The sequence below is a fragment of the Electrona antarctica genome (genome assembly GCF_951216825.1).
Source record: "Electrona antarctica genome assembly, chromosome: 18".
Taxonomy (NCBI): Eukaryota; Metazoa; Chordata; class Actinopteri; order Myctophiformes; family Myctophidae; genus Electrona; species Electrona antarctica.
The window spans coordinates 36,092,455-36,107,853 of record NC_136799.1 but is presented as its reverse complement, the minus strand read 5'-3'; the positions used below and the strand labels follow the sequence as shown (position 1 = coordinate 36,107,853).

The 15,399-nt window shown below is 42.4% G+C and overlaps 1 protein-coding gene across 9 annotated transcripts in view; it reads left to right on the top strand.

The window, feature by feature from the left end:
* The window catches only part of LOC306942746 (regulator of G-protein signaling 6-like), a 133,420-nt gene that overhangs the window by 107,221 nt on the left and 10,800 nt on the right, over nt 1-15,399 (top strand). For 7 of the 9 annotated variants that reach the window (XM_079528791.1, XM_079528796.1, XM_079528795.1 and 4 more), the window contains 4 exons: nt 1,709-1,790; nt 3,977-4,051; nt 4,936-5,037; nt 13,622-13,794. In XM_079528791.1, the coding sequence (XP_079384917.1) occupies nt 1,709-1,790; nt 3,977-4,051; nt 4,936-5,037; nt 13,622-13,794 (432 nt within the window). The remainder of the gene's footprint in view (nt 1-1,708; nt 1,791-3,976; nt 4,052-4,935; nt 5,038-13,621; nt 13,795-15,399) is intronic. The other 2 variants (XM_079528798.1, XM_079528797.1) reach the window with 1 other exon arrangement.

The following is a 15,399-nucleotide window of genomic DNA, read 5'->3' as shown; positions in this document are numbered from 1 at the left end:
ATTGGGTTCAACAGCATAAAAGTGGTCACCTGTGTCTTTTGGGTAAAGGTGTAGGGTAGGCTGTGTGACACAGGTTTGGAGCAGGTAAAGGTATACTGTAGGGTAGGCTGTGTGACACAGGTTTGGAGCAGGTAAAGGTGTAGGGTAGGCTGTGTGACACAGGTTTGGAGCAGGTAAAGGTATACTGTAGGGTAGGCTGTGTGACACAGGTTTGGAGCAGGTAAAGGTGTAGGGTAGGCTGTGTGACACAGGTTTGGAGCAGGTAAAGGTATACTGTAGGGTAGGCTGTGTGACACAGGTTTGGAGCAGGTAAAGGTGTAGGGTAGGCTGTGTGACACAGGTTTGGAGCAGGTAAAGGTGTAGGGTAGGCTGTGTGACACAGGTTTGGAGCAGGTAAAGGTGTAGGGTAGGCTGTGTGACACAGGTTTGGAGCAGGTAAAGGTGTAGGGTAGGCTGTGTGACACAGGTTTGGAGCAGGTAAAGGTGTAGGGTAGGCTGTGTGACACAGGTTTGGAGCAGGTAAAGGTGTAGGGTAGGCTGTGTGACACAGGTTTGGAGCAGGTAAAGGTATACTGTAGGGTAGGCTGTGTGACACAGGTTTGATGCAGCAACCCAAAAGGCACTGCTTACATTACATTTTAGTTTCAACCGGGTTTGTGAGATCATTAGAATGATATTACTTTTCAGCCATTACGTTTATGAATATTCACTTCATGGTAGGGTGAACATATTTTCGGGGACTCATAATCACTTAAATCCGATAAAGCTTGTAGATCTGCTATTTTCCACCATATGTTTTTGTCCTGATTGGGGACAACACGTAGCAGATCTAGTGACTGAAACTTTCAACAGAACAGAACATGATAATCATCTATGTTACAGTAAAGCACTCAAAGCAGCACTCAATGCGTCACGTAATGTGACGCATTGTGAGCTTGTAGATCTGCTATTTTCAAAAGATTTGTATACATTTGAAAACTTGTGAAATGGGACATTCTGCACAGGGATTACTTTCTACTTTTAAGTACATTTGGATACCAAAAGTATTACTTGAAGTATTTCTGCATTGCAGTATTGATACTTTGATTGATACAAAAATAAATTCCACCACTGTCGGACACCCAGCTTGAAACGGGGACAATCAGGGCAAAACCGGGACCGTCTGTCCCTCATGGCCTGTCCTGCCCTGCGTCCACAGCTCACTGTGCATAAGTGGAGGGAGAGCATTGAGTTCTGCTGCATCATGACAGTTGAACTGGGTCAAGCAAGCAAGCAAGCGCCCAATGCTAAATGTCAGTTATGTAAGGACTCCACTAGTGACAGAGATGACAGGCGGTGCTTTGGCGAAGCAAAAGGAGACAGGTTACGAACTCCCCATCCTTCTTGAGATGTTTGCTCTCTGGTCTGTAGTCTGTCATTGGTGTGTGTGTGTGCACGTGGGTTCAGGCTATATGCATGCACGCCATTTTGGAAAGAACTTCCCTACTGTGGTACAGAATTATGAAGGCTCTGTTCCATTCTGGTCAAACAGAGTCAGGGTGCTGATATTGTGCATGTTGGCTCACTGGAAACACTCTGCTACACCAGTGCGTTCCAAATGACCCTGTGCAGGTCTGTAACTCTGAGAATTAGAGTTACAGACTTACGTGCGTGGAATTACGTGCGAGCACGTTTCAGAATTGTGACTTGACCTGTCATCTCTCCACAGGATCGACCGAAAAAAAGATAAGGCCGAGAGGAAGATCTTGGACAGCCAGGAGAGAGCATTCTGGGATGTGCACCGACCTGTGGTGAGCTGGTTTTTATAAGCCAGTTTTTATTTAAAAAAAATTGGATTGGAGTGGATTTTTCGTTATACATTTTAGTTTGTTTTCAATATTTGTTTTAATTCAATTATCAATTATCTTTAACCCATTCTGAGCGGGAACCCCTTTTGGTGTTATAACCCTTCTGGATGGGAACCCCTCTTGGGATTCTGTACAGTATGTACAGTATTCAAAAAATAAAAATATTTGATGCTGGTATATATCAGAAGTTTTTCTGAAAACTTAGGTCAGGTTTTCAAGGCATTTTTAGAATCGGCCTCAGTCCAAAATGGGTTACCGGTAATTCGTTTTTAGAGTGGATTTTCTAGTATTTATTAGTTTTTATTTTTGAGAATGCTAATAGTTTTAGTTAGTTTTTAATAGTTTTTGTGCTAGTTTTAGTTATTTATAGTATTTTGTAATAAAAACAAAAGATAGCATTTAAACATATATATTCAGTTACAGATGAAACACTAACCACCCACAAAACGAAAACTAAAGGCATTTCGTTTATAATTTCAGTTTGTTTTAGTTATTTTTGTAAACACACAATACAGTTTCAGTTAGTTATAGTTTATTTGTTTTATTGTAGTTTTTGTCGCGAACACAGGTCGCATTTACTATGAAATCGTACATTCGTCACTCAAAATCCCCATACATGCGAATGCCCCCATATATGCAGTCTGCTGCCAAAGGGCGAGGTCGTTTCTCGCCCTTTACTTAGGCGTCTTACTGGTTTAGTTCAGTTAAACTGTTAATTTTCGTAAAACTAATAACCTTGGTTTAAAAGGAGAGAGCGAGAGAGGGAGGGAGAGAATCAAACAGAAACAACAGAGAATTCAATTAGAGAGGTAAAGCACAAATAGAAGAGAAATAGCTGGCACAGATGAATAATTTGGTAGGGTGTAACTAAAAGCATGTAAAAAGCTCTGGATGTTTCAGCAGAGAGGCCTATTAGGGTGACAGTACAGTAGCATAATCAGACTTGGTGCCAGTCAGCTTGCGTAGCAGGCATGCAGCCTTCTTTGCGGCTGACTGTGGAATTATTGTGACTGTGCATGGCTGCTGTTTGGAACGGTGGCTACAGGTCCATCTCAATGAATTAAAATATTTTGTTCCGTAATATAATTCAAAAAGTGAAACTTTCATATACAGTATAACGTATTCTCAATTCATTGTGTATAAAGTGAAGTATTTAAGGCCTTTTTTTTGTCTTGATGATTATGGCGTACAGCTCATGAAAATCAAAAAATCCTATCTCAATGAATTAGGATATTTTACGAGACCACTAGAACAATTATTTTCTTCAACGAGAAATGTCGACAATCTGAAAAGTATTAAATGTATGCAGTTAATACTTGGTCTGGGCTACTTTTGAACAAATCATTTCATCAATGGGGCGTGGCATGGAGGTGATCAGCCTGTGGCACTGTTGAGGTGTTATGGAAGCCCAGGTTTGCTTTGATAACAGCCGCAAATTAATTTGTATTGTTCAGTCTTATGTCTCACACCTTCCTCTTGACAATACAGGATTCTCTGTGGGGTTCAGGTCAGGCCAGTTGGCTGGTCAGTTAAGCACAGTAATACCATGGTCAGTACACCAGTTACTAGTAGTTTTGACTCTGTGGGCAGGTGCCAAATCGAGCTGGAAAGGAAAATTAGCATCTCCATGAAGCTTGTCAACATACTGAAGCACAATGTACTCTAAAAAGATGGCTGTGTTGAAACCATTGTTAAGTTTTCAGTGTCAGTGGATCAACACCAGCAGATAACACGGCCTAAATCATCACTGTGTTTTGTCATGTCCAGAGTAGAAAATGTAACAATGTTGTACTTTTACTCCACTGTCCACTGCAATTATATGAAAACTTTAATTAGATTGTAGATTTAGATTATTACAAAACACACATTAACCACTTCAGCCCTATATATTTCTGCCATTTGAAAATAGCTGATCTACAAGCTTGTAGATGTAGATCGCCTATTTTCAAAACATTGTTTTGTATACATTTTGAACATGTGTGAAATGGGACATTCTGCACAATGTGTACTTTTATTTGTACTTTTACTCAAATGTTGAATACAAGTAAATGTAATGTAAAAGTACAGGACTTTTACTTCGTATTAACACATTCACATTGCGGTATTGATACTTTCAATCCCTCTCACAGCCAGGCTGTGTCAATACCACGGAGATGGACATCCGCAAGTGCCGGAGAGAGAGGAATCCCCACAGAGTAAAAAAGGTAATAATCTGGTCATTATTTTATTATTTAATATATAGATTATTTTACAAAGGAAGCTCACATCAGTTTAGAAGGGCCATTCCACCCATTCCACCAGCATCCGTGTCATTTAAAAAAAATAAGAAAAATGTGTTGGTTATTCAATAATAGCAGATATACAAGCTCACAGCACCACAATGCGAGCTTGTACATCTGATAATTTTGAACATTTTCGAAACATCTCGAAAGTGTGAGAACTACTGATTTAGAAGGCGTTTGTAGAGGTCTTAATCTGTTACACAGTCCAGATCAAGTTAAATCAAATATTTGCACATTTTACAGTTACAGGACATTAGTTGGTTAAATAAATACCAGCGATATATAGAACCGCCAGAGTCATACCAGATAGAATAGAATAATAGAACCATGCGTCCCTGCACGACCACTATACGCTCCCAGGATGCCGGTCAGCTCACAGTCACAAAACATACATTTGGAGCAGAGCATTCACACATCGTGTGAATGCATACTCTCTGGACATGTTTTAATCTAGGCTAAAAGTAAAAATCCATCTTTTTTTCCTTGCACTACGGTTCCCCCTAGTTTCATTGAACCCATCGTTATGTCCACCTCGTCTTGCCCTGTGGTTTTAAACGCTGTTGTAATTCTTTTTTCTTTTCCGTTTTCTCTGATTTGTAGCTGTGCACTAACGCTTGGTAATTGTTTGACCATGTGTGCTTCTGGCACATTTTACTGCGTTTCCTTGCTGTTGTGTTTTTACTGTGTTTTAGTCGTATACTTGCTGTGAAGTGCACACTAGGAGTGACGTTGCACTATAAATAACAACAAACTGAGCCTGATAACATTGAAGTCGAGTGTCTCGCTGTCGCCGTCCCCCATTGCAGTCGGTGTACGGAACGCCAGATGACAGCCAGAGCCCAAGCCCGGTTCACATCCCCTCCTCCCAACCAGCCCGGAAGGCCACCAGAGAGGACGTTCAGAAGGAGGTAGAACACAAACTGACGCTTCTGCACACAGCGGTCATCCATTCTAGAAACGTCCTGGGACACTCACTGATAAACAAGAGATTAGTAGCCCAGCGGCGCTTCCCCAACCCTTTTCAGGATCAGTGGGACCCACTTAACAATCTGGAAAGTGTTTGTTCGTGGCTAGCAGCCGCTGCTGTGTTAAGTGGTCACATGGGTGACATGGTGGGCCGCATGCATCTTCAGAGCATGCTTGTTTTAATGATCAATCGTTCGATTGTGTTCCGACTTGGATCAATAGAACTAACAAAGTTGTATACTTTAAAGGAGCATTCAGTGATTTGGGTGATTTGGAAAACCCTCCGGTCCGCCCCGGTAACAAAATGTGCACATGCATGCTCTACAGTGGGGGGAAGTGCAACAGGCCAACAGCATGTGCACCAAGGCCCGCCCCCACTCGATCATGATTGGAGGAAGGCCCCTCTCATCCTGATTAGATGAAGGCTTTGCCACCCACCACCAAAACTGAAACTAGGGTTTCGGCTCACTGGAACTCCTTATATGGTCAGCACACTCTATAGTAGGGAGGATTATCCAGTTCATTATATGTATCGCAAAGGAAAATACATCTTTTCAAGGTTTTAAAGGTAAAAATCGATCCAGAAAAGTAACTGTCTTGGACATATCGCTTTGCGATTAAAAAAACGATAGAAGTAGCTGATCCGACAAGCGCATCGCGTTGCGCCTCTTTCGAGCTTGTGGTCTGCTACTTTTGATGCTTCTGTGCAGGGGCGGCATTAAGGATCGGGAGGCCCCGTTCATGACGTCATCATTTTAATAATTAATATTTATTAAAAAAGGAATTGGTGTGTCATTGTGTATTATCGGACTTCAAAGCATGAACAGCATACAGCACAGCCAAGTAGAAAAATACACAAAAGCAGCTTGATTAAACAATTTTACTTTGTCTTGAAATTATTGTAAGTGTTCGGTTATTTGGCGATGTCGTGCCCGGCTCCGACCAGCCCATGCAGTAGGCAGAGTTAAAGGACTAACACGCACAGTTGAACTAAATGCTCCCAATGATAGCTTATATTCGATGAACTCAAACGTGCATTTTATAGGGTTTTTATTAATTCATATTAATTAAACACTTACAATCATACATTCACACGATCTGTTCACACTTCCCCCCAACTCAAGATGAACACAGTAACCCCGGAATCTGGATTACAGGTCCTATTGGTCTGTAGTTCTATCCTAACTCTGTCGGTAGGGTTTACTATCATTTGAGCACTCTAATCTCCCAGATTATGGTACAGTTTAGCTTGTCATTGTTGTTTCTCAGACTTAGTTATTAAGTATGTGGTTTTAATTCTACCTTATCGTTAATCAGATGGTAATTGATCAACGATGGGGAGACAAGAACACAGATGACATTTGGTTACCATCTAAACATCATATTACATCAATTATTAATAATGTACAATTATATCGCATAATACATTATAGCATATCATTTATAGCAGATACATACCGCTGGTCTCTGCCTAGACATGTTCACGTTCGATGGTATTGGGTGAATCTAACTCACTTTGTGCCATACAGCATAGTCACAGTGGGCCCTGACTGAAGTCCCACCTTCATGCTACACTTTCAGCCAATCATATGCCACTGACCCATGCATCCCTTCTGCCCTCTCTGTGAGAGGACAGTGTGGAGATCTGACTTTAGGTTAGATTAAACTGTCAGACTATTACAGGTATTTATCATTTAGGCTTTTTACCAACCCAATATAACATAGGTTATTAGAACACATTTAAACAATTGAAGAGGAATTAGGTTACTTCATTACTGTATGTTCTAAATGGGTTGACTTTCCCTGTGGAGAGGAGTCAATAATGGCCTCTCTTCCAACAGGAGAAGGGCCGTAAAACCCCCAATGGAATGTGGAATGGAATGTGGGGACCTGCTCTCTCACCCTAGAGGAGCTTCTTAATCTCCAATCAATCTGACCCAATATATAATTTCTCATTATGAGTACAAATCTCGCACACCCATAATTAACCAAACACCCCTCACGTTTCAGTTATGAAAATTGATATGGTTATTCATTTTCCATAAACTGAAAGATTATTTTTGATATTAATTTTTTTCGGAAATATTATTTTTTGATATTTGGGCGTATGCCATTTTTAGTAATTTCGGAACCTGTTAAATAATACTGGATCCACATACTGAAGTTATAACATTATACAACTTTGAAAAACACATTAAAATAAACACAACCCATTAACTGCATAAATCAATAAACAATGAAAATAATAAAAGGTTTACATGCGTCGATATCGTGGACATTTTTTGTAATTATCCCAACGCACCCTTAAGTATTAAATTCAGTTACAGCTAATCAAACTTATGTATACTTGTAGTAATAATGTGATACAGTGCATCTCCACTTTGTAGGAGAGTTGCTGTTTCTGTCATGTCAGTTAGGGGTTACCTAACTGACATGAACTTTTGGTCACCTCTGTCCGTTTAATTTTTATGGCTGTTTGCCCAGACAAAGCTTCAGACTTATCTAAACAACCCCCTTGTTTAAGAAGACAGTTTATTTCCACACAAGACTGGTTCCTTATCTTAAGAAACATTCTTCCTGCGCTCCCCCCACCTGAAACGACTCTTTTGGTTGCAGAATGGGGCCCAGTTGGTAAACACATGTTCAAACTATGCAGTTTATTACCCCTGGTTGTGTTAGGAACCTCAAATTGTGATTTTAACAAAATAACCGATTTTGCATCTCAACAACTTGGTATCATTTGACTTTTTGGATTTTTTACTTTGACTTTTACCAAAAGCAACCCAATTGAAAATTGCAAACCCTTGCAACATTTTAACCACATTATGTGTTTTTCACACATGCAGTCTTTGTGCCTGTGTGTGTGATAGTTTGTGCGCGCGCGCCCACGCGTTCACGCACAAAACCCACTTGCACTTTGAGAGACAATGTTCCCCCCTCCCAATCGAAGGAAACTTAATCATTTTACCAGCATTCTTTTTTTTTTTACCTTTGTCCATAAGGACTTAATTGGCACAAATTAAATCCACTTATCTGCTACTCGTTGTCTAGTACAGATACAATGAACCCACATACATCATCACATTTAATATGCACAGATAGACACACATCTCGTGTGTGAGTGTGTGTGTGCGTGCGTGTGTGTGTGTGTGTGTGTGCCGTGTGACTTCTTGTTGTCACTGAAGCCCCAATTGTTCCCTGCTGTAGGAAAAACAAATGGGTAGAGAAGCATTTCACATGCTACTCTTTCTGACCCAGTTCTGATCTCGCTGGCATGAAAGCGCTCACCCACTCCCATCTTTTTCCTTTTCTAGGATCTAAAAGGACAGGAGCCATTGTGGCCTTCTTTTCAGCCGCTTTACACACTCGACACAACAAATGTGTCGACACTGCGGTTTTCTGTACCAGACTGGACTTTGCCATTCCTGGTTTGCCACCCTTCACGGGGGCAATCTTCGGGTGACCCCTCACGAAAGTCACCCCAGGGTGCTTCTCTGGCTCGCCTGGACCCCTCACGAAAGTCACCCCAGGGTGCTTGGCGTGTGTGTCATGCACCTCCCCCACCGCCTCTTGAACGCGTGGACTGGCACCAGTAATGCCACAAATCACGCTCGGCGTTTCTGTGGTGAGAAGGTTTGATGACTCGTCGGCCTTGCCCACGCCGTTTGTGGGCATGGCTCTGCTGATGAACGGTGAGGCGTAGGCAGCCTCCAGTTCCTCCGGAAGGCCGCTCACCTGTTCCGCTCCCGTTGACAGCTCTGCCTCTGCTGTCGGTTCCACTTCGATGTTCGGCCATTCCTCCTCTGTCGAAGGCTGCGGAAACGTCGTGTGGTTCTCGTCGGTTCCCTCAGCTCTGCCCGCAGCCGCTCTTGGCCTGCTACGGTGCTGACTGAGGGCTTGTCCTGCGTCGTTCGCAGGTGCGACGTCTGCCGCTCGTTGGTTTCCCACTTCGATGTTCGGCCATTCCTCCACTGTCGAAGGCTGCGGAACATCGGGTCCCTCAGCTCTCTGACTGAGGGTTGGTGTAGAGGGCCCTGGGCCCCCTGCATGGTTACTGCAGGAAGCACCAGGCTGTGCCTCCGTTGTGACAGGCTCTATCTGCTCCCAGCCCGGATGACTGGTAGCCCTGTCTCTTCGCCCCTCTGGGGCTGTCCCGGTCCCCGCTGGCACCGTCTCTGCTCCGCCCGTCTCTGCGCTGGCGAAGGGACCCGTGATGTCACATCTCGTGACGTCTGGTGCTGCGTCTGCGGGCTGGATGCCCCCCTCCTCCGGGTCTTCTTTGTTCCTGCTTTCTGCAGGAAACTCACAGAGGCCTATCTGGTGGCACCCTGTGGTGTCTATGGCTACCCTGCCTTTCATCTGACGGATAGCCTGCATGATTGCTTCGAAACTAAACTGGGAGTATTTTTCCACACAAGTTCCTAACTCATGTGTCTCATTGTCAGCAAGCACTAACCAGCCCATTCTTCCCAAAGCTCTGCTATAACATGTGGACATGTCCACCACATTTCTCATAGCAAATTTTAGCTTAATAAGCTCTTCAGGTATGTCGCAGACTGCGCCCACTTTAATTGACAATTCCAAACTAAATGCTAGATTATAGAAAATAGCTTTGGTTACAGAGCTGCCATCCTGCAGCTCCTTCAAGGAAGCCATTTTCCACCCCCTCTGTCCCTCCCCTTAACAAACAGTACAGGAACTAATTGGACCGGGTTAGTGGTTTTAGTCGACTTCACAAATCATTCATTCACTCAAGTAAATGGTTAGTTTTTTGCCCAGCTTTAATTAGCGGACTCTGACATTACTTGTTCTCAGAGAAGCCCATACTTCCCTACCAAATAAACCTTTTTATACTATAACCTTTTTATATTATATAGATTATATATAATATAAGTATATAGATTTATATTGGCCGTGGGCGGTCAAACTCTTAGCCTTCCGTTAAACCTGGATTACAGGTTTTGCTAGATGCGTCACGCAACAGTTATTATAGACACGCCCTTCCTTTATGCGCACTTCAAAGCGCGCTTTCAGCGTTAAACATTATTGACTGGTAAGATTATTACATCGCCTTTAATGCTGAGTTTAGAACCCTATTTTGTTCTAAACATTTATCACCGCTATTAATTACTACTTTGGTAGGTTATACCGCATGACAGTAATTACCAGTCCCCCTGCACTGTCTCAGCACATTGGGACATTGCATGACAGAAAGAGGAATTTCCCCCCCCCCTCTCACATGCACTAAACTGCTGTTCTCCTTGGTGCGGTCTCAGCACCCAGAAATAAAACACTTTTATTGTGGTTACTATAAAAAGCACCTCTCTTGGTTTAAACGACCGGTGTCTTATCCGGTCTCAATTAAACTTTATGTTTGGTTACAAATAGTCTTTAATAATCAGTTTCCTAAACTGACCGTCGATTAGAACTTTGCCCTATCGAACAATGACTCCCAAACCATTAGTTAAACCCGCAGTCACTTTCTGTGGCTCACGGTTTTAACTGCTGTTTTTCCCATGGACCCATACCCACATGAAAACAGTTTAACGGTGTCGCATTTATTAGTAGCACAAATCAAACGGCATGCCGTCACGGCAGCATTTATAGTTGATTTAATCTTATGGATACTAACAACTGCGGCCTCGCATTCACGTGCGCTGCTATCAACGCACGGCTTGAAGTTCAGTTGAATAACGTCACACCAGAAAAACCACAATCAAACGGGGTGCCGTCTTTCGGCCCCAATTCTGTCTGATTTAATCCTGTGGTTATCAGCGTGGCACGATTCAACTCTGTGTGCTGGTCCCAACACACAGTAATTTATCTTTGTTATATTGTGGTCACTTTAGTGACTATACACCGATCTACGCTGTTTAATTTAACAGCACGGCAACTGAATAAAGTCAAACCGTCTCAGTTGAACTATATTCTGAATTACAACAACTTTAAATTGCAGATCCCTTTAGGGACTGCTATTTAAAGCCCTTTACAACGCGGTAGCAATTTAAACTGTAATATGCCAAACGGTTTCGGTTCAGACTATATTATATCTTAAATATGCCCGGGCGCGTGTACAGCTGCACGCTGATCCCAGCGGCACTTTCTTTCTGTTCAAACCAGGCACTCTAGGGGCTCTATGGTTTAAACAGTTCGCACGGCGGCGAATTAACTTTCGCTCGGCGGCGAATTACTGTGCACTGATCCCAATGCACAGTACGACTGCCTTTAAATTGCGGTCACTTTAGTGACCACTAATTTAAAGTTCTTTAAACGCGGTAGCGATTGAAACCATAATATGTCCAAACGGTCTCAGTTTAGGCTATATTATATCTCCAACCGCCCGGCCGTGATGTAAGCCGTGCGCTGATGCGCACGGTACAGATCTTGTCGCTGCACGCAGCGATTTGAAACTGGCAATATGCCTAGATTATAGGCTATATTACGAGTCAAACCGCCCGGCCACGATGTAAAACTGTGCGCTGATCCCAGCGCACGGTACAAAACTTTTAAATCTGTATTAATTAGGCCCTTTAGTGGCCTAATTAAGCCAGTCGCTGCTCGCAGCGAATTAAAACTGTAATATGTCTAGATTATAGACTATATTACGCCTCAAAGCGTGTGCACTTTAGTGCACAGCGAATTAAAACTGTAATATGCCTAGATTATAGGCTATATTACGGTTACAACGAATTAAAACTGTGCGCTGATCCCAGCGCACGGTACAAAACTTTTAAATCTGCATTAATTAGGCCCTTTAGTGGCCTAATTAAGCCAGTCGCTGCTCGCAGCGAATTAAAACTGTAATATGTCTAGATTATAGACTATATTACTCCTCAACGCGTGTGCACTTTAGTGCACAGCGAATTAAAACTGTAATATGCCTAGATTATAGGCTATATTACGGTTACAGTCGATTTAAAACTGTAATATGCCTAGATTATAGGCTATATTACGCTTTAAACCCCCCGCAACGAATTAAAACTGTGCGCTGATCCCAGCGCACGGTACAAAACTCTTATTAAACCTGTGCACTTCAGTGCACAACGAATTAAAACTGTTCGGTTATTTGGCGATGTCGTGCCCGGCTCCGACCAGCCCATGCAGTAGGCAGAGTTAAAGGACTAACACGCACAGTTGAACTAAATGCTCCCAATGATAGCTTATATTCGATGAACTCAAACGTGCATTTTATAGGGTTTTTATTAATTCATATTAATTAAACACTTACAATCATACATTCACACGATCTGTTCACACTTCCCCCCAACTCAAGATGAACACAGTAACCCCGGAATCTGGATTACAGGTCCTATTGGTCTGTAGTTCTATCCTAACTCTGTCGGTAGGGTTTACTATCATTTGAGCACTCTAATCTCCCAGATTATGGTACAGTTTAGCTTGTCATTGTTGTTTCTCAGACTTAGTTATTAAGTATGTGGTTTTAATTCTACCTTATCGTTAATCAGATGGTAATTGATCAACGATGGGGAGACAAGAACACAGATGACATTTGGTTACCATCTAAACATCATATTACATCAATTATTAATAATGTACAATTATATCGCATAATACATTATAGCATATCATTTATAGCAGATACATACCGCTGGTCTCTGCCTAGACATGTTCACGTTCGATGGTATTGGGTGAATCTAACTCACTTTGTGCCATACAGCATAGTCACAGTGGGCCCTGACTGAAGTCCCACCTTCATGCTACACTTTCAGCCAATCATATGCCACTGACCCATGCATCCCTTCTGCCCTCTCTGTGAGAGGACAGTGTGGAGATCTGACTTTAGGTTAGATTAAACTGTCAGACTATTACAGGTATTTATCATTTAGGCTTTTTACCAACCCAATATAACATAGGTTATTAGAACACATTTAAACAATTGAAGAGGAATTAGGTTACTTCATTACTGTATGTTCTAAATGGGTTGACTTTCCCTGTGGAGAGGAGTCAATAATGGCCTCTCTTCCAACAGGAGAAGGGCCGTAAAACCCCCAATGGAATGTGGAATGGAATGTGGGGACCTGCTCTCTCACCCTAGAGGAGCTTCTTAATCTCCAATCAATCTGACCCAATATATAATTTCTCATTATGAGTACAAATCTCGCACACCCATAATTAACCAAACAGTAAGGTATAACTGGGAGGCAGCATAATTCTATACAATGATGCAATCGCATGCACCATAATTGTTCCCATGTGTGGGAACAATTACAAAAAAACAACACAGGTCAACGTGACATGACAGTGATTATTAGTGGACGTGGACGTACAGGATGAGGCAGAATAATTGACAAGGCTGATTGGAAGGCTGCGATGCAATGCAATATTACTACTACTACTACTACTACTACTACTTTTTGTGTTTACATCAAGTATGGCGTTAATTTATGAAAAAGATAAAAATGCATCCTCTGTCTGTCTGTCTGTCTGTCTGTCTGTCTGTCTGTCTGTCTGTCTGTCTGTCTGTCTGTCTGTCTGTCTGTCTGTCTGTCTGTCTGTCTCCGTCAGATCTCCTTCCTGAACATCCAGCTGGACAGACACTGCATGAAGGTGTCCAAGGTGGCCGACAGTCTGATGTGCTACACGGAGCAGTTCATGGAGTACGACCCCTTCGTGGCGCCCATGGAGCCCTCCAACCCCTGGCTCACCGACGACACCTCCTTCTGGGACCTGGAGGCTGGGTGAGAGGGGCGGGGGGGTTGGTTGGTTGAGTGTCTGCTGAGGGATGATGACCTGTGCTAAGGTCAGCTGAAGTGAAGAGGCATCATCTGGTGCTTAAACCCATTAAGACCTGCAGGGGCCGATAATACAAGATAATGTCTTCTAATCAGAAACACTTTTCTGACAAATCTATGTTGCTATTCAGTGGTGCTAATACCGCGGACTCCATCTCAAAATATTTTGTTCGCCTTGAAAATATATATTCAAAGATTTTTGAATATATATTTTCAATAATAGCAGCTCTACAAGCTCATAGCAAGGCACGAAGTGTCTCACTGTGAACTTGTATATCTGCTATTTTTGAAAGACACAGATGACACAGATGCTTTCCCGGTTTTCATGGGTTAATGCAGTGGTTCTCAAACATGTTCATGTCAAGGACCCCCAAACTGATGCATTTGGCTGAACAGATGTTGTCCCAGGGACCCCCATAACAGGAGATTTGTGGTATGTTCAACATTATTCCAAATTATTCAACATTTCAAAATTAGCCAAAGTTAAAGTGGTTAAACCGATTTTGATGCTGTATTACGTAATTAATTTGAGCTGGGGGGCTCCTGGAACTGGCCTCACCCCACTTTGAGAACCACTGGCTTAATGTACTGTATGTGTCATTCTGGTCAAATGGACAGTTGCATAAAATATATTACAACAATTATTTGTTGGATGTTTGGATCCTCTGGATCCTCTCCAAAAAAATCTAAAGGCTTTTATAAAAGAGACATTGTCTGCTTTATCACAATGTACAATGCGTATAAATAAGGATCCGAATGTCAACACATTTTGACTGCATGTTTATATATTAAAGTTATTTGTAGAAAATGAAGGATGCAAATGTGTCATCATCAATACCTTTGAAATATATACATTTACCCATTAAAACCGGGTGAGCGTAATTTTCAGATTTTTTTGCCTTCTTCACTATTCAAAAATACATGACCCGAAGTGACACGTTGCAAGTTTGTACATTTTTTAACACTTTCTTTTATTAAATCTTGAAAGAACTACTGATTTAGAAGGCATTTGTAGAAATGGCCTCAGCTCTTAATGGGTTAAACACACTTCAATTATTATTATGAAAGGGCAGCAATTACAAAGAAATGCATCCACAGCACAGTATGTACCAAATAGCTCGAAGCGACCCGTACCCATGCAGCATTGGCCTTGTTATTGGATGGGTGAAACAGGCTGAAACAGGCTATCCCCCTCGCTTCCATTCCTCCCTACCACCCCACTCACTACCCCCCCCCCCCCTACCCCCTCTCTCTCCCCGTCGCTTACCGTGGAATTTGTTTTTGCTTCTTCATCAAGACAACAAAACGAGGACATGAGGCTCCTTCCTCTGTTTATGTAAAATAAAATAAAAGGCGGGCTCTGGCTTAACTTCAAGCAGCCGGCAACCTGGCTTTGACTTCCGTGGGTTATACTCAGCCTGTGCAATGCAGTCACATTTACATTCTAGGTTCTGGGGTAAAAGGATTTGTTTGGATTTAGTCGCTGTCTGCCCGGTGGAGGCAGCGGAACGAGCTGGTTTGATCACATTCTCATGGCATCCATCTTTCTCC